Genomic DNA, 23,730 nt, shown 5'->3' with positions numbered 1-23,730 from the left:
GTGCCGAACATTTGTCCTAGCTTAAGCACCCATCCATGTACATATCCAATTGCCGCTTAAAGGTCACCAATGATCCTGACTCTACCACTCCCACGGGCAGTGCATTCCATACCCCCACCACTCTCTGGGTAAAGAACTTACCCCTGACATCCCCCCCATACCTTCCACCCTTCACCTTAAATTTATGTCCCCTTGTAACACTCTGTTGAACCCGGGGAAAAAGTCTCTGACTGTCTACTCTATCGATTCCCCTGATCATCTTATAAACCTCTATCAAGTCACCCCTCATCCTTCACCGTTCCAATGAGAAAAGGCCTAGCACTCTCAACCTATCCTCATACGACCTATTCTCCATTCCAGGCAACATCCTGGTAAATCTCCTCTGCACCCTCTCCAAAGCTTCCACATCTTTCCTAAAGTGAGGCGACCAGAACTGCACACAGTACTCCAAATGTGGCCTTACCAAGGTCCTGTACAGCTGCAACATCACCTCACAACTCTTGAATTCAATCCCTCTGCTAATGAACCCTAATACACCATAGGCCTTCTTACAAGCTCTATCCACCTGAGTGGCAACTTTCAAAGATCTATGAACATAGACCCCAAGATCCCTCTGCTCCTCCACCTTACTAAGAACCCTACCGTTAACCCTGTATTCCGCATTCTTATTTGTCCTTCCAAAATAGACAACCTCACACTTGACAGGGTTGAACTCCATCTGCCACTCCTCAGCCCAACTCTGCATCATATCTAAGTCCCTTTGCAGCTGACAACAGCCCTCCTCACTATCCACAACTCCACCAATTTTCGTATCATCTGCAAATTTACTGACCCACCCTTCGACTCCCTCTTCCAAGTCATTAATAAAAATTACAAACAGCAGAGGATCCAGAACTGATCCCTGCAGAACTCCACTTGTAACTGGGCTCCAGGCTGAATATTTACCTTCTACCACCACTCTCTGACTTCGACCGGTTAGCCAGTGTTCTATCCAATTGGCCAAATTTCCCTCTGTCCCATGCCTCCTGACTTTCCGCATAAGCCTACCATGGGGAACCTTATCAAATGCCTTACTAAAATCCATGTACACTACATCCACTGCTCTACCTTCATCCACATGCTTGGTCACCTCCTCAAAGAATTCAATAAGACTTGTAAGGCAAGACCTACCCCTCACAAATCCGCGCTGGCTGTCCCTAATCAAGCAGTGTCTTTCCAGATACTCATAAATCCTATCCCTCAGTACCCTTTCCATTACTTTGCCTACCACCGAAGTAAGACTAACTGACCTGTAATTCCCGGGGTAATCCCTATTCCCTTTTTTTGAACAGGGGCACAACAGTTGCCACTCTCCAGCCCCCTGACACCACCCCCATTGACAGTGAAGACGAGAAGATGATTGCCAACGGTTCTGCAATTTCCTCTCTTGCTTCCCACATAATCCTAGGATATATCCCGTCAGGCCCGGGGGACTTGTCTATCCTCAAGTTTTTCAAAATGCCCAACACATCTTCCTTCCTAACAAGTATCTCTTCTAGCTTAACAGTCCGTTTCATACTCTCCTCATCAACAATACAGTCCCTCTCATTTGTAAATGTCAGCCAGATAGGGTAAGGCTCATATATTAAACACATGTTTCGGCCCGTCCTCACCAGTCACTGCATCTTAGAGTGAAGAGATAGCTGCAGAAGTTTTCCAGCATGGATGGAGGTCATTCGGCCCATCACATCCACACTGGTACATCAAACGTCCATCCATTCCAAATCCCATTATCCAGCGTTTGTACGCTACCACTTATCTTCGTTCCCCTGACGACCTGCTCACTTGACTCCCATCTACCCCCTGACCCACCCAACTTGAAAACCAAAGCTGGGATCAATACAAATTTGAACAGCTAGTTCTGGACTCCACCCAAATAACATTTGAACTTACCATGGGCTTTTAGCTCTGCCAAATCAACAGTACATTTGCCCAGAAGTCAATAATGAGATCTGATAGGATCCAGTGAATTGAACAAGACAAGGTTTCGTCTGAGGGACGTTAGTGAACCAGAGGATTTTTCAGTGATAGAGCCATCAACGAGAGTAGCTTCACACTAGATTAGATTACTTACAGTGTGGAAACAGGGCCTTTGGTCCAACAAGCCCACACCGACCCTCCGAAGCGCACCCACCCAGACCCATTCCCCTCTGACTAATGCACCTAACACTACGGGCAATTTAGCATGGTCAATTCACCTGACCTACACATTTTTGGACTGTGGGAGGAAACCAGAGCACCCGGAGGAAACCCACACAGACCCGGGGAGAATGTGCAAACTCCACACAGACAGTCACCCGAGGTTGTAATCGAACGTGGGTCCCTGGTGCTGTGAGGTAGCGGTGCTAACCACTGTGCTACCGTGCCGTTCTTGTGTCATTCCACGATATAAGAAAATCGCGCAATAGTTACGCTATTTAAACAAATGGGGCTGGAATCACGTTATAGCCAATACAGATAAGGAACGTTCGTGTTCTACAAATAACAGTCTAAATTCATCTTTGGCATTAAAGCCAATTTATGTTGAAGAAGCAGGCATTCTAACAGAACGGGCTGTAGAGTCATAGAGTAATAGCGATATACAGCACCGAAACAGACCCTTTGGTCCAACCTGTCCATGCTGACCAGATATCCCAACCCAATCTAGTCCCACCTACCAGCACCCGGCCCATATCCCTCCAAACCCTTCCTATTCATATACACATCCAAATGCCTCTTAAATGTTGCAATTGGGCCAGCATCCACCACATCCTCTGGCAGCTCATTCCATACACTTACCACCCTCTGCATGAAAAGGTTTCCCCTTAGGTCTCTTTTATATCTTTCCCCTCTCACCCTAAACCTATGTCCTCTAGTTCTGGACTCCCCAACCCCAGGGAAAAGATTTTGTCTTTTTATCCTATCATGCCCCTCATAATTTTGTAAACCTCTATAAAGTCACCCCTCAGCCTCCGACGCTCCAGGGAAAACAGCCCCAGCCTGTTCAGCCTCTCCCTGTAGCTCAAATCCTCCAACCCTAGCAACATCCTTGTAGATCTTTTCTAAACCCTTTCAAGTTTCACATCTTTCCGATAGGAAGGAGACCAGAATTGCACACAATATTCCAACAGTGGCCTAACCAATGTCCTGTACAGTTACAACATGACCTCCCAACTCCTGTACTCAATACTCTGACCAATAAAGGAAAGCATACCAAACACCGCCTTCACTATCCTATCTACCTGCGACTCCACTTTCAAGGAGCTATGAACCTGTACTCCACATGATTCCCCATGCACAAAGCCATGTTGACTATCCCTAATCAATCCTTGTCTTTCCAAATACATGTAAATCCTGTCCCTCAGGATTCCCGCCAACAACGTGCCCACCACTAATGTCAGGCTCACCAGTCTATTGTTGCCTGGCTTGTCCTTACCACCTTTCTTAAAAGGTGGAAGCATATTAGCCAACCTCCAGTCGTCCGGCCCCTCACCTGTGACTATCAATGATACAAATATCTCAGCAAGAGGCCCAGCAATCACTTCCTTAGCTTCCCACAGAGTTCTAGGGTGCACCTGATCAGGACCTGGGGATTTATCCACTTTTATGCTTTTCAAGGCACCCAGCACCACTTATAATATGGACATTTTTCAAGATAGGCACATGCCCGAAACGCCGATTCTCCTGCTCCTTTGGTGCTGCCTGACCTGCTGCGTTGTTTTCCAGCAACACCTTTTTAAGCACATTTTTCAAGATGTCACCATCTATTTCCCCACATTCTATCTCTTAAAATCATGCATCAGAGAAATGTTTTAGAACATTCCGATTGAGAGTTTAATTGAATTTTGTGTCAGGTTTTTTGCAATCCACCAGACACTGAACGCACTGAGGAAGGTTCGGTGGTGCTCGTGATTCATTCGTGTGTATGAATTGTGTGCAATTTGACATGCTAACGGCAGCATCAAAACAGCAACAATTAGATTGCTGCATCCGGTGAAAGCAAGGAAATTTATTTTGTGTCAAGTACACCAAGTCATGCACCTACTGAACACTTACCTCGACACTCTTTATTCTTATTATCACTGTACTTGCTTAACCATAAAGAATTCTGGCCGTTGTGTCAGTGGGTGATGAATCTTTACAACCTCAGCATTAATTTCGATGGTCCCCTGTGAGGCTAATGATCGAATGTTGAGTGGAATCGCCCAGGGGTCCCTCATGGTGGGGGGGGGGGGGGGGCAGGATACCCCACCCAAACTCCCACTGCCCTGCCCATTAAGTCTCTGGGAGACTGGGAGTCCCTGGCAGCTTTTTAATTGCTATCAGTGTTTGCTTCTACAGCTGATGGCTCTGAGTCCCAGCAGACCCTGTTCCTTTGGGAACTCGCAGCGGGAGCTCAGTCCCTGTCCCTCAGCTTCAGTCAAACACCAGCCGCCCTCCCCATCGCTGCAAACCCCCTCGCTGAGCTGGGTTTGAGACCTTCTGGTTAAATTCAGATGTGCCTCGAATGGTGACCTCTGAACAGAGGGGTTTGCTTCCTTGCTCCTGTCGCATTTTACAGCAAGATGCTCCCACCAGTTCACACTAGCAGCTCTCCGAGAGTTTAAGTGGGATTTCAATATGCCTGTTTCCCAGATCCTCAGGAACATTTACTCCCTTGCGGAACGGTGGGAGACACTCACGGAAAAGCGAGTCAGTTTTGGGAGCACAGGAAATCCTCTCCAAGACCACCCCCCCCCCACTCCAGAAACGAAGAACTTGCATTTGTGTCGAGCCTCTTGTGATGTTGTGACTTCCCACAGTGCAACACAGCCAATTGTTTAAGTGTGATTACTGGCCTTGTAGGAAAGTGGAGCCACTGACAAGTGCACAGCAAGCTTCCACAGAAAGCACTGAGAGTCAACACCCAGTGTCAGCTTTTGGCTGAAAGACAAATACAGTATTGCCCTTAGGGCACTGGTGGAGCATTTTTGTAATGTTATTTTTCATGGGATGTGGGAGTTGCTGGCTGGGAAGTCATGGGGTCACGAGAGGTGCTACACAAATGAAAGTTTTTTGTTTGCGAGGGGATCATTGGGGAGGAATGCCTGGCTGGGCCCAGCACCTATTACCCATCCCTGATTGACCCTGCAGTGTTGGTGCTGAACGACCATGAATTCCCCTCTGAGTGATCCGACCATCTGAGAGATGGCAATGGTGTTAATAGGTCCCGCAGTGGAGGGAGATGAGTGTTTCCCAAGGGAGCATTTCCAAGATCGAGTAAGGCAGTCATGGAACCTTCGCTGGGGGGAGAGGAGGGATGGGGGGATTCTGCTGGACCAAACCAGAAAAATGGAGGGAATCTTGCTAAGAATCACTGGAGAGGTCCTGAAGGAAGAGGAGGAGGTGAAGGAGGAGGTGGTGGGGGGTGGAGGTGATGGATGCGGTGGTGGAGATGGTGATGGTGGTGGAGGTGGCGATGGTGGTGGTGGACACGGTAATGGAGATGGAGGTGAAGATGGTAATGGTGAGGGACATGGTGACGGAGGTGGAGGTCATTGATGTGGTGGCAGCGATGGTAGTGGAGATGGTGATGGTGGTGGTGGTGGATATGGTGATAGGGGCATAGCGATAGAGCTGGAGGTGATGGAGGTGGAGATGGTGATGATGGTGGATATGGTGATGGAGATGGTGATAGTGATGGATATAGTGATAGAGATAGAGGTGACGGACATGGAGATGGAGATGGTGATGGTGATGGTGATGGATATAGTGATAGAGATAGAGGTGACGGACATGGTGATGGAGATGGTGATGGTGATGGTGATGGTGATGGTGATGGTGGTGGTGATGGTGATGGTGATGGTGGTGGTGATGGTGGTGGTGATGGTGATGGTGATGGTGGTGGTGGTGGTGATGGTGATGGTGGTGATGGTGATGGTGATGGAGATGGTGATGGTGATGGTGGTGGTGGTGGTGGTGATGGTGATGGTGGTGGTGATGGTGATGGTGGTGGTGATGGTGATGGTGATGGTGGTGGTGATGGTGATGGTGATGGTGATGGTGATGGTGGTGGTGATGGTGATGGTGATGGTGATGGTGGTGGTGATGGTGATGGTGATGGTGGTGGTGATGGTGATGGTGATGGTGATGGTGGTGGTGATGGTGATGGTGATGGTGGTGGTGATGGTGATGGTGATGGTGGTGGTGATGGTGATGGTGGTGGTGATGGTGATGGTGATGGTGATGGTGGTGGTGATGGTGATGGTGATGGTGGTGGTGATGGTGATGGTGATGGTGATGGTGGTGGTGATGGTGATGGTGGTGGTGATGGTGATGGTGATGGTGGTGGTGGTGGTGGTGGTGATGGTGATGGTGATGGTGGTGGTGGTGGTGATGGTGATGGTGATGGTGGTGGTGATGGTGATGGTGGTGGTGATGGTGATGGTGATGGTGGTGGTGGTGATGGTGATGGTGATGGTGGTGGTGATGGTGATGGAGATGGAGGTGGCGATGGCGATGGCGATGGCGATGGCGATGGCGATGGTGGTGGTGATGGTGGTGGTGATGGTGATGGTGATGGTGGTGGTGATGGTGATGGTGATGGTGATGGTGGTGGTGATGGTGATGGTGATGGTGATGGTGGTGATGATGGTGATGGTGGTGGTGATGGTGATGGAGATGGAGGTGGCGATGGCGATGGCGATGGCGATGGTGATGGTGATGGTGGTGGTGGTGATGGTGATGGTGATGGTGATGGTGGTGGTGGTGGTGATGGTGATGGTGATGGTGATGGTGGTGGTGATGGTGATGGTGGTGGTGGTGATGGTGATGGTGATGGTGGTGGTGATGGTGATGGTGGTGGTGATGGTGATGGTGATGGTGATTGTGATGGTGGTGGTGATGGTGGTGGTGATGGTGATGGTGATGGTGATGGTGGTGGTGATGGTGATGGTGGTGGTGATGGTGATGGTGATGGTGGTGGTGATGGTGATAGTGGTGGTGATGGTGATGGTGATGGTGATGGTGGTGGTGATGGTGGTGGTGATGGTGATGGTGATGGTGATGGTGGTGGTGATGGTGGTGGTGATGGTGGTGGTGATGGTGATGGTGATGGTGATGGTGGTGGTGATGGTGATGGTGATGGTGATGGTGATGGTGATGGTGGTGGTGATGGTGATGGTGGTGGTGATGGTGATGGTGGTGATGGTGATGGTGATGGTGGTGGTGATGGTGGTGGTGATGGTGATGGTGATGGTGATGGTGGTGGTGGTGGTGATGGTAATGGTGATGGTGGTGGTGATGGTGGTGGTGATGGTGATGGTGATGGAGATGGTGATGGTGATGGTGATGGTGATGGTGGTGGTGAAGATGATGGTGATGGTGGTGGTGATGGTGGTGGTGATGGTGATGGTGGTGGTGAATGGTGATGGTGATGGTGGTGGTGATGGTGATGGTGGTGGTGATGGTGATGGTGATGGTGGTGGTGGTGATGGTGATGGTGGTGGTGATGTTGATGGTGGTGGTGATGGTGATGGAGATAGTGATGGTGATGGTGGTGGTGATGGTGATGGTGATGGTGGTGGTGGTGGTGATGGTGATGGTGGTGGTGGTGGTGATGGTAATGGTGGTGGTGGTGGTGGTGGTGGTGGTGATGGAGATGGTGATGGTGATGGTGGTGGTGGTGATGGTGATGGTGGTGGTGACGGTGATGGTGGTGGTGATGGTGATGGTGATGGTGATGGTGATGGTGGTGGTGATGGTGATGGTGGTGGTGATGGTGATGGTGATGGTGATGGAGGTGGATATGGTGGTGGTGGAGAGGTGTTCTTATGGGGAGGTGATGGCCTAGTGGGTATTATCACTGGACTGCAGCAGTTCAAGAAGAGAGCTCACTCCCACCTTCCCAAGGGGGTAACCAGGGATGGGCAATAAATGCTGGGCCCAGTCAATGGTGGAGTCAAAGAGGTATGGAGCTGCATGGTGCCAGTTCTCCTCTGTCTGGAGCATCTCATGGTTTTTGGTGATTTCTATTGTCCCGTCATTGACCAGGTCTTGGCTCCTTGGGCCCTGACCTCCGGAATTTCCTCCTGAGACCTCTCTGTCTGTCTGTCTGCCCGTGGATGTGAACGGGTTGATAATCCATGAGCTAGGATGAAGCTTCATCTACAGCACAGCCACTGGGTGAGGCAGTTCTGGTCTCCCTGCTACAGGAAGGATGTTGTGAAACTGGAAAGGGTTCAGAAAAGATTTACAAGGATGTTGCCAGGGTTGGAGGGTTTGAGCTTTAGGGAGAGGCTGAACAGGCTGGGGCTGTTTTCCCTGGAGCGTCGGAGGCTGAGGGGTGACCTTATAGAGGTTTATAAAATCATGAGGGGCATGGACAAGGTAAATAGACAAAATTTTTTTCCCTGGGGTGGGGGAGTCCAGAACTAGAGGGCATAGGTTTAGGGTGAGAGGGGAAAGATATAAAAGGGACCTAAGGGGCAACTTTTTCACGCAGAGGGTGGTACGTGTATGGAATGAGCTGCCAGAGGAAGTGATGGAGGCTGGTACAATTACAGCATTTAAAAGGCAGTTGGAAAGGTATATGAATAGGAAGGGTTTGGAGGGATATGGGTAGGGTGCTGGTGAATGGGACGAGATTGATTTAGGATAGCTGGTCGGCATGGTCTAGTTGGACCGAAGAGTCGGTTTCCGTCCTGTACATCTCTATGACTCTATGACCCATCAAGACACCTCCAGCAGGTCCTGAGGGTTTTGACTTGGTGCCAGTTATATCGTCTTACCGCCATCAGGTCAATGGAACCTGCACGTGATGCTGAGATCGGGTAAATGCTCCTGTTATTGGGAATGATTTGTGGTTCGTTCTTCACTGTCATCTCCTCAAGTGCCACTGGACTGGCAAGCGATTGGTTCCATCACTTGACCTAAACTATCCAGGCCTTATCATCATTAATCCCAACAACTTCCTCCTTCAAGATGCTCCTTAAAACCGATAACCGTGATCCTCATCTCTCCTCACGTGCCCCGGTATCACATGAACTGGTTTTGGAGCCTGATGAAGGTGTGGTCCTCTGGACGTTCGGAATGCTGTGGAGTTGGTGTTAGAGGGAGTGACGAGGAGTTGGACGAGGTGCCATTAAGGAGAGGAGAAAGTGAGGACTGCTGATGCTGAAGATCAGAGCTGAAAATGTGTTGCTGGAAAAGCGCAGCAGGTCAGGCAGCGTCCAAGGAGCAGGAGAATCGACGTTTCGGGCACAAGCCCCATTCCTGAAGAAGGGCTTATGTCTGAAACGTCAATTGTCCTGCTCCTTGGATTCTGCCTGACCTGCTGCGCTTTTCCAGCAACACATTTTCAGCCAATAAGGAGAGACTGGGTGGCATCCACGTTCCTATGACCTCTCCCATCTTTAACCAACAGTGCAGCTATTGTGACCCTGTTCCCCCTTTCTCTTTTGCAGGATCTGTACTATGTGTCGGTGAAGGCTCTCTACACTGTGGGTTACAGCACCTCCCTGGTTTCTCTCGCAATTGCAATGATTATACTCTGTCGCTTCCGGTAAGTCTACGGTAAAGTACAATGGACCTCTTGCCCATTTCTCTAATTCAGGGCAGATGGAACCCGGGTAAGGCCATGAGCTCTGAGGCAACAATGGACACTGTGCAGATCTGACCAAATTATAACAGCTATTCCCCCTCTTGCCCCCCCCAACTCCACGCGCACAGTACATATGGATAACTTTCAACCTCAAAATGGCCTCCCTCTCTTCTGCCCCTCCTCCTCCAGATGTTAATCACCTGCACCATTAATCCTGGTAACTTCTCACCTTCCATGTGGTCATTGGAGCTGGGGTGGTATTGTCACTTGAGTTAGTACTCCTCAGGCCCATGCTAGTGCGCTGAGGATCATGGGTTCAAATTGAACCACAGCACTTTGCGAAAGTCATTTCCCCACAGTAGGGGAGCCCAGAACTAGAGGGCATTGGTTAAGAGTGAGAGGGGAAAGATTTAAAAGGGAACCAAAGGGCAACTTTTTCACACAGAGGGTGGTACGTGTATGGAATGAGCTGCCAGAGGAAGTGGTGGAGGCCGGTACAATTACAACATTTAAAAGGCATCTGGATAGGTCTATGAATAGGAAGGGTTTGGAGAGATATGGGCCTGGTGCTAGCAAATGGGATTTTGGCATGGACGAGTTGGACCGAAGGGTCTGTTTCCATGCTGTATGACTGTATGTGGGCCGAGATGGTTGGGTCAGTATTTATTGCCCAGAGGGCAGTTGAGAGTCAGCCACATTGCTAGTGGTCTAGTGTCACATGTAGGCCAGACCAGGTGAGGAAGGCAGATTTCCATCACATGGTGAACTGGTTCAACAATCAGAAATGGCTTCATAGAGTCATAGAGATGTACAGCATGGAAACAGACCCTTCGGTCCAACCCTTCGGTCCATGCCGACCAGATATCCCAACCTAATCTAGTCCCATCTGCCAGCACCTGGCCCATATCCCTCCAAACCTTCCTATTCATATACCCATCCAAATGCCTCTTAAATGTTGCAATTGTACCAGCCTCCACCACTTCCTCTGGCAGCTCATTCCATACACGTACCACCCTCTGTGTGAAAACGTTGCCCCTTAAGTCCCTTTTATATCTTTCCCCTCTCACCCTAAACCTATGCCCTCTAGTTCTGAATTCCCCACCCCAGGAAAAAGACTTTGTCTATTTATCCTATCCATGCCCCTCATGATGTTATAAACCTCTACAAGGTCACCCCTCAGCCTCTGATGCTCCAGGGAAAGCAGCCCCAGCCTGGTCAACCTCTCCTTATAGTTCAAATCCTCCAACCCTGGCAACATCCTTGTAAATCTTTTCTGAACCCTTTCAAGTTCATTTCTATAGCAGGGAGACCAGAATTGCGTGCAATATTCCAACAGTGGCCTAACCAACATCTTGTACAGCCATAACATGACCTCCCAACTCCTATACTCAATACTCTGGCCAATAAAGAAAAGCATACCAAATGCCTTCTTCACTATCCTATCTACCTGCGACTCCACTTTCAAGGAGCTATGAACCTGCACTCCAAGGTCTCTTTGTTCAGCAACACTCCCAAGGACCTTACCATTAAGTGTATAATTCCTGCGCTGATTTTAGCCAATATTGTTCCATTGTTTATGGGCAATAGGGGTAATACAGGAAACTGTCAATATGCCTTACATCAGTGGTAGGGAAATTATTGGAGAAGATTCTTCGGAATAGGATTGACTTGCATTCGGAAAATAATGGCTTTATTTGGGATAGTCACCATGGCTTTATGTAGGGGACATCTTGTCTGACAGGTTTGATTAGATTAGATTCCCTACAGTGTGGGAACAGGCCCTTCGGCCCAACAAGTCCACAAAGAGGAACCCATCCCAGACCCATTTCCCTCTGACTAACGCACCTAACACTATGGGCAATTTACCTGACCTGCACATTTTTGGACTGTGGGAGGAAACCCACACAGACACGGGGAGAATGTGCAAACTCCACACAGGCAGTTGCCCGAGGCTGGAATCAAACCTGGGACCCTGGTGCTGTGAGGCAGCTGTGCTAACCACCGAGCCACCGTGCTGCCTATGTTTGATTGAGTTTATTGAGGAGGTGGTGAAGCTGATGGATGAGGGAAGGGCAATGGATGGTGTTTACGTGGACTTGACCAAAGCATTTGACAAGATCCATCATGATAGGCCTGCCCAGAAGATTAGGTCACATGGGACCCACGGTGAGTTGGCTTCGTCATAGAAGGCAAAGGGTATTGTGGTTGGGGCGGGGGTATTTTTACTGACTGGACATATTGATCAGTGGTGTTCCACAAGGATCAGTGCTGGGACCTCTGTTGTTTATAACATATATAAATAATTTGGATGAAAATATAGCTGATCTGATTCGTAAGCTTGCCGATCACATGAAAATTGATACAGTCGTGCATAGAGGTGAGGTTTGTCAAGGTCTACAGCAGGACATAAACCAGTTGGAGAAATGCTAAATGAAGTTTAATCTGGACATGTACTTTGGGAGGTCAAATGCAAGACAGAAGTATACAGTAAATGGTAGGACCATTTCGAGCATTGATATACAGAGTGATGTTGGGGTGCAAGTCCATAGCTCCACAAGGGGATATGTTGGTAAAGAATGTGTATGGCATGTTTGCCTCCATCGGTCAGGGCATTGAGAATAACAGTTGGCAAGTCATGCTGTAGCTGTGTAAGATGTTAGTGAGGCCACATTTGGAGCATTGTGTACAGTTCTGGTCCCCATACTATTGGAAGGATGTTGAGAGTTTGGAGAGGGTACTAAAGAGGTTTACCGGGATGTTGCCTGGATTGGAGTATATTCCCTATAAGGAGAGGCTGGACAAACTTGGATTTTTTTCACTAGAGCGTCAGAGGCTGAGGGGAGACCTGATCAAAGTGTATAACATTATGAGAGGCATGGACAGGGTGGATAATCAGAATCTTTTCCCCGGGGTGGAAATGTCAAATACTCAGGGGCATAGGTTTAAGGTGAGAGGGAGAATGTTTAAAGGAGATGTGTGAGGTGAGTTTTTTTACACAAGAGGGTGGTAGGTGTCTGGAACACACTGCCGGGGAGGTGGTAAAAGCAGATAAGATAGCAGTGTTTAAGAGGCATTTAGACACATGAACAGGCAGGGAATACTGGCACATGGGCCATGTGCAGGCAGATGGGATTAATTTAGAATGGCCTCATGGTCAGCACAGACAAGGTGGGCCGAAGGGCCTGTTCCTGTGCTGTACTGTTCTGTGTCCTTTCTCCTTACTGCCTGGTATGGGTTCCATCATCCACAGATCTGAGGGCATCAGTGAGTGCACAGCTGGGCTATTGTTTGTGGTTTTGGTCTCTCTGCCCAAGGAAGGGTATATTCACCACAGAGGGAGTGCAGAGTCGGGAATGCAGTGCTAGAAAAGCGCAGCAGGTCAGGCAGCATCCGAGGAGCAGAAGAGTCGACGTTGCGGGCATAAGCCCTTCATCAGCAGGGCTTTTGGATGAAGGGCTTATGTCCGGAACGTCGATTCTCCTGCTCCTCGGATGCTGCCTGGACCTGCTGCGCTTTTCCAGCACCGCACTCCCGACTCTGACCTCCAGCGTCTGCAAACCCTCACTTTCTCCAGAGAGGGAGTGGACCAGAGGTTGATGTTGGGGGTGAATATCTTTTCACTCAGAAGGTAGTGACTCTGTGGAATCCTCTCGCAGAGAAGGCTTTGGAGGCCAAGTCACTGAATATATTCAAGAAGGAGATGGGCAAATAAATTCTTTAGAAATTAAAGGCACCAAGGGGGATGAGGACAACATGCCATTGAGACAGAGGATCAGCCATTGTCCTGCAGAGGCAGCAATGACCTTGTGGTGTTATTGGTGGACTGTTTTTCCAGGGATCCAGATAACATTCTGAGGATCCAGGTTCCAATCCTGCCACGGCAGATGGCGGAATTTGAGTTTAATAATTATAAAAAAAATCTGGAATTAAGAATCTACCGGTGACCACAAAATGATTGTCGGAAAAGCCCATCTGGTTCACTAATGTCCTTCAGGGAAGGAAATCTTACCTGGTCTGGCCTACGTGTGACTCCAGACCCACAGCAACATGGCTGACTCTCAGTTGCCCGCTGAGATGGCCCAGCGAGCTGTTCAGTTGTAACGGTCGCTTCAAGGGGCAACTAGGGACGGGCAGGAAATGCTGACCAGCCAGCAACGCCCACAGCCCACAAACAAAAATTTTAAAATTGAATGATGGGCTGAATGGCCTGTTGCTAGTTTCCCCACGCCCTTTCAACGGGCCACTCCTGTGACTGAGCAGCACTCCCCCAGTGCGGAACAGAGTTCAAGGTGGGACTGGAACAGCGCCGTTGCTCAGGAATCGAACCATTAACATTACACCCCCAGAGGACCGGTCAGGGACAGCGCTGAGGATCCCGGAATTATTCCCGCTGCCCGTCGCTCGGGTCCAGACCCTGTGACGATGCCCTCTGCGGACACATACTCATTCCCTCTGGGAACATTGCCTCCACCTCCCTCACCCTATCACAGGAGCCAGGCTGAACGTGATTGAATTTACAAAAATATTGTGCAGCTCCCAAGGTGATAGCCAATGCTGGGAGCACCCTCTGCTGGTGGGCCCTGTAACCCAGTCATTGTCTGAGGTTTAACAGTCAGCTTGGAAACAGTGAGCTGGACTCACACTTCCAGCTTATATTTTTGCAAATTTATCATTTGTTCCTTATTGCTTTGGATGATCACTTATAGTTAAACTATAAATGGGTGGGGTGGTGGCTCAGTGGTTAGCACAGCTGCCTCACAGCATCAGGGTTCCAGGTTCAATTCCAGCCTTGGGCAACGGCCTGTGTGGAGTTTGCACATTCTCCCTGCGTCTGCGTGGGTTTCCTCCGGTTTCCTCCCACAGTCCAAAGATGTTCAGGTTAGGTGAATTGGCCGTGCTAAATTTCCCATAGTATTAGGTGCATTGGTCAGGGGTAAATATGGGGAATGGGTCTGGGTGGTTACTCTTCGGAGGGGTGGTGTAGACTTGTTGGGACAAAGGGCCTGTTTCCACACTGTAGGGAATCTAATCTAAAGCAGTTGTGAGGATTTCACTGATTATCACATTATAAGAAGGATGTGGAAGCTTTGGAAAGGATTCAGAGGAGCTTTACTAGGATATTACCTGGTATGGAGGGAAGGTCTTACGAGGAAAGGCTGAGGGACTTGAGACTGTTTTCGTTGGAGAGAAGAAGGTTGAGAGGTGACTTAATAGAGACGTATAAGATAATCAGAGGGTTAGACAGGGTGGACAGGGAGAGCCTTTTTCCAAGTATGGTGACAGCGAGCATGAGGGGGCATAGTTTAAATTGAGGGGTGATAGATATAGGACAGATGTCAGAGGTAGTTTCTTTACTCAGAGCGTAGTAGGGGCGTGGAACACACTGCCTGTAACAGTAGTAGACTCGCCGACATTAAAGGCATTTAAATGGTCATTGGATAGGCATATGGACGAGAATAGAATAGTGTAGGTCAGATGGGCTTCAGATTGGTATGACAGGTCGGTGCAACATCGAGGGCCGAAGGGCCTGTACTGCGCTGTAATGTTCTATGTCCTATTTTAAATTACAGGTAGTTCTTCTGAAATGCAATGGTTGTGTTCTTGCACAGCGCTACGTTATTGAAAAATTGTGCTTTAGAAACAGACCTAAAGTGTTGGTGCTGGAATCACGTTAAGACAAAACACGTGTTAAATGTTTAGAAACTCTTTAGAAACAGTGTCCGCAATTCACTGATCGCATGACAGCGAATTTGTGTTGATGGAAAGCATGTTATGACAGAAGGACCTGTAGAATACAGAGATACACTGGCTTTACTGTCCACCCCCCCAGTCCCTCATCACTGTCCTCTCCTTTCCCTCAGACAGAGTCCGTCTCGGGGTTGGCTCTGAGTGGAGCTCGGAGCTTTCTGAGTTTGTTGTTGGTCTGGGCTGGACAAAGTCAGAAGTCAGAGTCGAAGAGCACAGGCAGCATCCGAGGAGCAGGAGAGTCGATGTTACGGGCTAAAGCCCTTCATCAGGAATCTTCATAAGCCTCATTCCTGATGAAGGGCTTATGCCGGAAGCGTCGATTCACCGGCTCCTCGGATGCTGCCTGACCGGCTGTGCTTTCCCAGCACCACACTCTCGACTCTGATCTCCAGCATCTGCAGTCCTCACTCTCTCCAAAGTCAGAAGTCACAAGACACCAGGTTATAGTCCAACAGGTTCATCGGAGTGCAGTGCACCTGATGAAGGAGCAGTGCTCTGAAAGCTGGTGACAGCAAATAAACCTGTCGGATTGGAATCTGGTATTGTGCGACTTTGTGCTCTGTTTTTAACCAGAGAATGTTCCTGTTCTATGCAACTGCTGCTCTGGAGATGGTTTTGTATTGGTTGGGTCACCCCCCCACCCCCCCCAATCATCTCCTCCCCCACCCCCGAGCACAGACTGAGTTTCCCTCGGGAATGGGAGATTCACATCTCACTTCTGACTCTGCACTGCTGCCCTGTCTCATTGGTCGCACTTGAAATAACTCCCCAGAGGCTGGTATCCTGTCTCCAAGCCCCCCTTTATTTACACACAGAGGACCCTTGACACTGATCCAGCTCCATCAAATGCAGCTCTCAGAGTGAACTGTCCCTCTGACGCTCTGGTTTATTTTTTTTTGCCTTTTTCCCCACACTATCGCCTAACCCACAATTTTTCCCCAGCACCGATGGTGTGTGTGTGCAGGTGTGAGACACAGTGAAAGACACAAAGTGCACGAATCTTTATTCAATTTCCACCACCAGGAAGATAGGAAGATAGGAAAAACACCCGAGTGGCCAGTGACAAGCCCTGCCCTTCACATCAAAGGGCAATGCTGTGTGATCAAAACAGTGAAGGGGAGGGTAGGGACTAAATCAAAATAGAGTTGGAGGGGGAAAAGGCTGCAGTTGAAGAACAAAGCAGTTTCTGCCCAGTTTCGAACGGGGGACCTTTCGCGCGTAAGGTGAACGTGATGACTACAACACTACAGAAACAAGCCTCAGCCGCTTATGCTGAGTTAACAAACGCAAGTTTTAAATGTGAAATCACAGAGGCGACGTCCCGACTGGACTTCACAGGGGAGCGTCAACGTGGACACGCTCTGGTTTATATCTGTCAGCCAGGGCTCCCTGACTGGACCTGATTAACAGCCCCAGTCAGGGAGCTATGAGGTCCATCTGGCTGACCCTGTTACACTCACTCCAGAGGTCACTGTCTCTGGGGGAGGGAAAGATGGTGGAGCTGCTTCCCACTCCTCCCTAACCCCCAGAGCGTCCTTTCAGCAAGTGTCCTCCTTTCTCAATGCCTAGAGTCACATGGGCTTGTGTTTTCATAGAAACTTTGAGGATAGGAGCAGGAGGAGGCCACCCAACTCAATAGCCTCTTATCTCCCCAGAACCTTTGATCAATCTCCCCCCAAAGTGCTGTGTCTATCTGCCTCTTGAATACATTCAATGTTTCGGCATCAACTCCTTCCTGTGGTAATGAATCCCACAGGCTCACTACTCTCTGGGTGTAGAAGTGTCTCCTCATCTCCATCCTAAATGGTCCACCCCAAATCCTCAGACTGTGACCCCTGGACACACCCACCAGCGGGAACGTCCTCCCAGCATCCACCCTGTCCGCTCCTGTTAGAATTTCACAAGTCTCGGTGAGATTCCCCCCTCATCCATCTGAACAATGAAAACAGTCCTAACCTAGTCAACCTCTCCTCATACATCAGTCCTGCCATCCCCTGGAATCAGCCTGGGAAACCCTTACTGTCCTCCCTCAAGAGCAAGAGCATCCTCCCTCAAAGAAGGAGACGAAACCCCCACACATTATTCTCTGTGTGGCCTCACCCAGGCCCTGTATCACTGCGGTAAAAACCATGACTGCAGATGCTGGAAACCAGATTCTGGATTAGTGGTGCTGGAAGAGCACAGTTCAGGCAGCATCCAAGTAGCTTCGAAATCGACGTTTCGGGCAAAAGCCCTTCATCAGGAATGACCCATCTCTGCTCCTGTACTCAAAACCTCTCACACTAAAGGCCAACATACCATTTACCGTCTTTCCCACCTGTTGCACCTGTATACTTACCTTCAGCGACTTGTGCACCAGGACACCCAGGTCCCACTGCACGCTCCCCTCTAACAATTCACAACCGTTCAGGCAGTAATCTGCCACCTTGGGTTTGCTTCCGAAGTGAATGGGGGTGATTCTGCCCTCTCCCTGACGCCGCAGACCCTCCTCGCTTTGAAGGGCACCTCCGGCACCACCCTTGGTCCACAGGGAAGGCGCGGGTGCCGGGTCTTGGGCTCTCTCGTGCCTGGGGCAAATGGTCAGGGGTCAGAGGGGTATGGGGCTGGCCAGGCTGAGGGCTGAAAATGCCCCGCTCCATCCTCAGGGACTTGGTTCGGGGGCAGGCTCCTTCATTTTCCTCCAAACCCCTCTCTGTGATATCTCTCCAATTCCCAAGCCACCCCTACGCACCCGCTAGGTTCCCTCCTCACCCTCCATGCTCCCCCCAAGGATCTCACACGACCCTCCATCTTTCCTTTACACCCCTCCGTGACCCTTGTGGGTGCCACATAGAGACAAACAAATGATATAACACGAATGGTGAAATGTTGGGAGAAACATTATCTGCTCGGAAACCTTCTTTGAAAGAAAATGTAGTTGCCACTGCCCTATAAAACAGCGGCCAATGGACCCATCGTTAACAAAAGGTTTAACCACTTCCCACCTTTTACCTTTATCCAGATATACATTGAGACTTTGACAAAATATATCGCAGGAAAGAATAATTCATGATGACCTCAATAATCTGTAATTAATGCAAAGTCTTCACAACATTTCTGTTTATCCACACACATTCCTGATGAAGAGCTTATGCCCGAAACATCGACTCAAAGAACAAAGGAAATTTGCAGCCCAGGAACAGGCCCTTCGGCCCTCCAAGCCTGAGCCGATCCAAATCCGTTGTCTAAAAGTAGTGCCCAATTCCTAAGCATCTGTATCCCTCTACTCCCCACCCACTCGTGCATCTGTCCAAATGTACTTTAAATGAATCTACCGTGCCTGCCTCTACCACCTCTGCTGGCAACGAGTTCCAGACATCTACTACCCTCTGTGTAAAGACTCCTCAGATGCTGCCTGACATGTTGTACTTTTCTCGCATTGCATTTTATCAGCTCTGACTCTCTGGCATCCGCAGTCCTCACTCTCTCTCAAACAACTCCCTTCCAAACTCCCACAGGTTTGTGAGTGTTGGAACTCAGCCAAGCATTCACAATGAGCAAACTGGGAACTGCCCGAGCAGGAGCAGAAGCAGATGGACAGACATCTGGTTTCCCACCTGGGTTCAGCTGCCTCAGGGTTCAGCTTCAGATTTCGGTCTCCCTTTCGGTATGAATGGTGGCATGGATTTATTATCTCTGGGAGCAGTCAAATCCAGCTACCATCTGTTAGAACTAGAGGCGTTCCGGTTTATTTTCCTCATTGTTTTCCCTCCATCTGCATGGCTGGTGGGATGATAAGCTACAACAGCCCTTCCCCCGCCCCATCATATGCATCTGCATAACAATTAGTTCCTAACCCTGAACGAATGATGATTTAATCTCTCTGTGATCGTGCGTGGACGGAATTTATCACCATTTGCATGTGGCAGCAGAGGTTTTTTTCACCATTGGAAGATTTACGACGCTTTTTTTTTTCTTCCTCTTTCAGAGCATCACAACCAGGAACTGGCGGAGGCCGTTCAGCCCCTCTAGCCTGTTCCGCCAATCAATGCCATCATGGCTGATCTCACCTCGGCCTTCAACTCCACTTTCTGGCTCCCTCTTCAGAACCCTCTAACCCATTACTCAATGAAAACCTCCTCCTTCATGTTACCCAATGTCCCAGCATGCACTGTACTTTGGGGGCGGGGGGGTGAATTCCGCAGATTCATGAGTCTTTGAGAGACGCAATCCCACATCGTCTCTGTTTTAAATCTGTCCCCCTTGTCCTAAAATGGTGGCCTCTCGTTCCGGATCGCCCCACATGAGAAACATCTGCCTTTGCCAATCCCCTTTAGCACCCTCTCAACCTCAGTTCAGTCTCCTCCCATTCTCCGAAAATCTCGGAGAATCTCAGCCTAAACTGATCAATCTCTCTTTGATTTCACTCATCCATGTGATGAGGGTGTCACTGGCATTTATTGCCCATCCCTAATTACCCAGAGGGCAGTTGTAAGTCAGCCCCATTGCTGTGGGTCTGGAGTCACGTGTAGGCCAGACCAGGTAAGGATGGCAGTTTCCTTCCCTCAAGGACATTAGTGAACCAGATGGGTTTTTCCTGATAATGATCGCCGTTAGACCCATCATTCCAAATTTTTATTCAATTCAAATTCCATCATCTGCCGTGGCGGGATTTGAACCTGGATACCCAGGATATTACCGAGGTCTCTGGATGAACAGTGTTGAAGAGTGTGGTGCTGGAAAAGCACATCAGGACAGGCAGCATCTGAGGAGCAGGAGAGTCAATACTTTGGACATAAATCCTTCATCAGGAATGAAGAGCTTATGCCTGAAACCAGCTCCTTGGCTGCTGCCTGTCCTGCTGCCTGTCCTGCTGCCTGTCCTGCTGTGCTTTTGCATTGAGTTGAATTGAATTTATTGGCCCGTGTACCGAGGCACAGTGAAAAGCTTTGTTTTGTGAGCAATACAGGCAGATCACAGAGTTAAGTAACATAGATAGTAAATAATAGGTAAACAGCGGCAAAAACAGAAACACAGGTACAGGTGAATGTTAAGAGTTTGTGAGTCCATTCAGTATTCTAACAACAGTCGGGTAGAAACTGTTTCGAAACCGGCTGGTGTGTGTGTTCAGGCTTCTGTACCTTCTCCCTGATGGTAGAGGTTGTAGAAAAACATTGCCAGGGTGGGATGGATCTTTGAGAATGCTGGCGGCCTTTCCTTGGCAGTGGGCCTGGTAGATGGATTCTATAGATGGGAGGTTGGTCTTTGTGATTGTCCGGGCCGAGTTCACCACTCTCTGTAACTGTCTCTGATCTTGAATGGTACAGTTGCAGAGAGTATTTGGTGACGCAGTCATGGGTGTACAGTGAGTACAGTAGGGGGCTGAGTACGCACCCCTGGGGGGCTCCAGTGTTGAGTGTTAGTGAGGATGAAATATTGTCCCCAGTCTTCACTGATTGTGGCCTGTGGGTCAGGAAACTGAGGATCCAGTTGCAGAGAGTGGGGCTTAGTCCGAGATCACTAAGTTTAGTAACTGGTCTTGAGGGGATAATAGTGTTGAAGGCTGAACTGTAGTCAATGAGTAGGATTCTTACGTAGCTGTTCTTGGTGTCAAGATGTTCCAGGGAGGAGTGAAGGGCAAGTGATATGGCATCTGATGTGGATCTATTGGTCCAATAGGCAAATTGGACTGGGTCAAGAGTAGTGGGGAGTCTGGAGTTGATTAATGCCATGACCAACCTTTCAAAGCACTTTATGACCACCAAAGTTAGGGCCACTGGGCGGTGGTCATTGAGACATGCTGCATGAGCCTTCTTAGGCATAGGGATAATGTTGGCCCTCTTGAAACAGGCAGGGACAGTGGCCTGCTGCAGGGAGAGGTTGAAGATATCTGAGAAGACTTCTGCCAGTTGATCTGCGCGTGCTTTGAGTGCACGGCCTGGTACTCCACCTGGTCCCATCACTTTCCTTGGATTCACATGAAGGAAAACTCATCTGACCTCTGACGCAGTGACTGTTGGGATAGATTCGTCAGGACTTGTTGGAATAGGTGTTACCTCTCCGTCGAAATTCTGCTCAAAGAGAGCATAGAAGGCATTTCTCCAGCATCTGCAGTCCTCACTTTCTCCACCTCTGGATGAATAGGCCTGTGATAATACCACTAGGCCTGTGATAATAGTACCAGACCTGTGATAATACCACCAGGCCCACGATTATACCACTAGGCCTGTGATAATACTGGATTAGTGGTGCTGGAAGAGGACAGCAGTTCAGGCAGCATCCAAGGAGCAGTAAAATCGGCGTTTCAGGCAAAAGCCCTTCATCAGGAATACAAGCAAAGAGCCTGAAGCGTGGAGAGATAAATGAGAGGAGGGTGGGGAGAAAGTAGCATAGAGTACAATAGGTGAGTGGGGGAGGGGTTGAAGGTGATAGGTCAGAGAGGAGGCTGGAGTGGAGAGGTGGAAAAGGAGATTGACAGGTAGGACAAGTCATGGGGACAGTGCTGAGCTGGAAGTTTGGAACTAGGGTGAGGTGGGGGAAGGGGAAATGAGGAAACTGTTGAAGTCCACATTGATGTCCTGGGGTTGAAGTGTTCCGAGGTGGAAGATGAGGCGTTCTTCCGCCAGGCGTCTGGTGGTGAGGAAGTGGCGGTGATAATACTACCAGGCCTGTGATAATACCATCAGGCCTGTGATAATACCATCAGGCATGCGATAATACTATCAGGCCCGCGATTATACCACCAGGCCCGCAATTATACTGCCAGGCCTGTGATAATACCACCAGGCCTGTTTTAATACTGCCAGGCCTGTGATAATGCCATCAGGCCTGTGGTAATATACCAGACCCGTGATAATATCACCAGGCCCACAATTATACCACCAGACCTGTGATAATACCATCAGGCCTGTGATAATACCACCAGGCCAGTGATTATACCACCAGGCCAGTGATTATACCATTAGGCCTGTGATAATGCCATCAGGCCTGTGATAGTACCACCAGACCGTTAACCCCCTGCTAAGGCACAAGAGAAACCCCTCACCCCTGCAAAACCCGAGTGAACCTCCTGTTGTCATTCCATACTCTTCTCTTGCAGGAAACTGCACTGCACCCGCAACTACATCCACATGAACCTGTTTGTCTCCTTCATCCTCCGGGCGATATCGGTCTTCATCAAAGATGCGATCCTGTACTCCGAAGATGAGGTCACCCACTGCTCCATCACCACGGTAATGATGGGCTTACTGCCCGCAGTGGGGGGAGTGTGGGGGTCAGGATGGGGGCGGTGGGGAGGGAGCAGGTGTGTGGGGGTCAGGATGGGGGCGGTTGGGAAGGAGCGGGTGTATGGGGGTCAGGATGGGGGCGGTGGGGAAGGAGCGGGTGTATGGGGGTCAGGATGGGGGCGGTGGGGAGGGAGGGGTGTGTGTGGGGGGTCAGGATGGGGGCAGTGTGGAGAGAGGGGGTGTGTGGGGGTCAGGATGGGGGCAGTGGGGAGGGGGGTGTGTGGGGGTCAGGATGGGGGCAGTGGGGAGGGAGGGGGTGTGTGGGGGTCAGGATGGGAGAAGTGGGGAGAGAAGGGGTGTGGGGCGTCAGGATGGGGGCAGTGGGGAGGGAGGAGGTGTGTGGGGGGGTCAGGATGGGGGCAGTGGGGAGAGAGGGGGTGTGTGGGGGTCAGGATTGGAGCATTGGGGAGGGAGTGGGTGTGTGAGGGGTGTCAGGATGGGGACGGTGGGGAGGGAGGGGAGTGTGTGGGGGGGTCAAGATGGGGGCAGTGTGGAGAGAGGGGGTGTGTGGGGGTCAGGATGGGAGCGGTGGGGAGGGAGGGGGTGTGTGGGGGTGTCAGGATGGGGGCAGTGGGGAGGGAGGGGGTGTGGGGGGGGTCAGGATGGGGGCGGTGGGTAGGGAGGGGGTGCGTGAGGGAGGTCAGGATGGGGATGGTGGGGAGGGAGGGGGGTGTGTGAGGGGAGATCAGGATGGCGGCGGTGGGGAGGGAGGGGGTGTGAGGGGTTCAGGATGGGGGCAGTGGAAGGGTGGGGGTGTGGGGCGTCAGGATGGGGGCGGTGGGGAGGGACGGGTTGTGTGAGGGGGAGTCAGGATGGGGGCAATGGGGAGGGAGGGGGTGTTTGGCCGGGGTTCAGGATGGGGGCAATGGGGAGGGAGGGTGTGTGTGAGGGGGTTCAGGATAGGGGTGGTGGGGAGAAGGGCGTGTGAGGGGGTCAGGATGGGGGCGGTGGGGAGGGAGGGTGTGTGTGTGAGTGTCAGGATGGGGGCAGTGGGGATGGAGGGGGTGTGGGGGGGTCAGGATGGGGGCGGTGGGGAGGGAGGGGGTGTGTGAGGGGGGTTCAGGATGGGGGTGGTGGGGAGGGAGGGGGTGTGTGAGGGGGGTCAGGATGTGGGCGGTG

At 50.3% G+C, this 23,730-nt stretch overlaps 1 protein-coding gene across 3 annotated transcripts in view; it reads left to right on the top strand.

The window, feature by feature from the left end:
* Window positions 1-23,730, top strand: part of LOC140480854 (pituitary adenylate cyclase-activating polypeptide type I receptor-like) — a 280,791-nt gene that overhangs the window by 169,285 nt on the left and 87,776 nt on the right. For all 3 annotated transcript variants that reach the window (XM_072576361.1, XM_072576360.1, XM_072576362.1), the window contains exons 7-8: window positions 9,462-9,559; window positions 22,425-22,557. In XM_072576361.1, coding sequence (XP_072432462.1) covers window positions 9,462-9,559; window positions 22,425-22,557 — 231 coding nt within the window. The remainder of the gene's footprint in view (window positions 1-9,461; window positions 9,560-22,424; window positions 22,558-23,730) is intronic.

This window comes from Chiloscyllium punctatum, chromosome 8 (genome assembly GCF_047496795.1).
Source record: "Chiloscyllium punctatum isolate Juve2018m chromosome 8, sChiPun1.3, whole genome shotgun sequence".
Classification (NCBI taxonomy): Eukaryota; Metazoa; Chordata; class Chondrichthyes; order Orectolobiformes; family Hemiscylliidae; genus Chiloscyllium; species Chiloscyllium punctatum.
The sequence above is the reverse complement of the archived record's forward strand: the minus strand, read 5'-3'. Positions and strand labels throughout refer to the sequence as shown.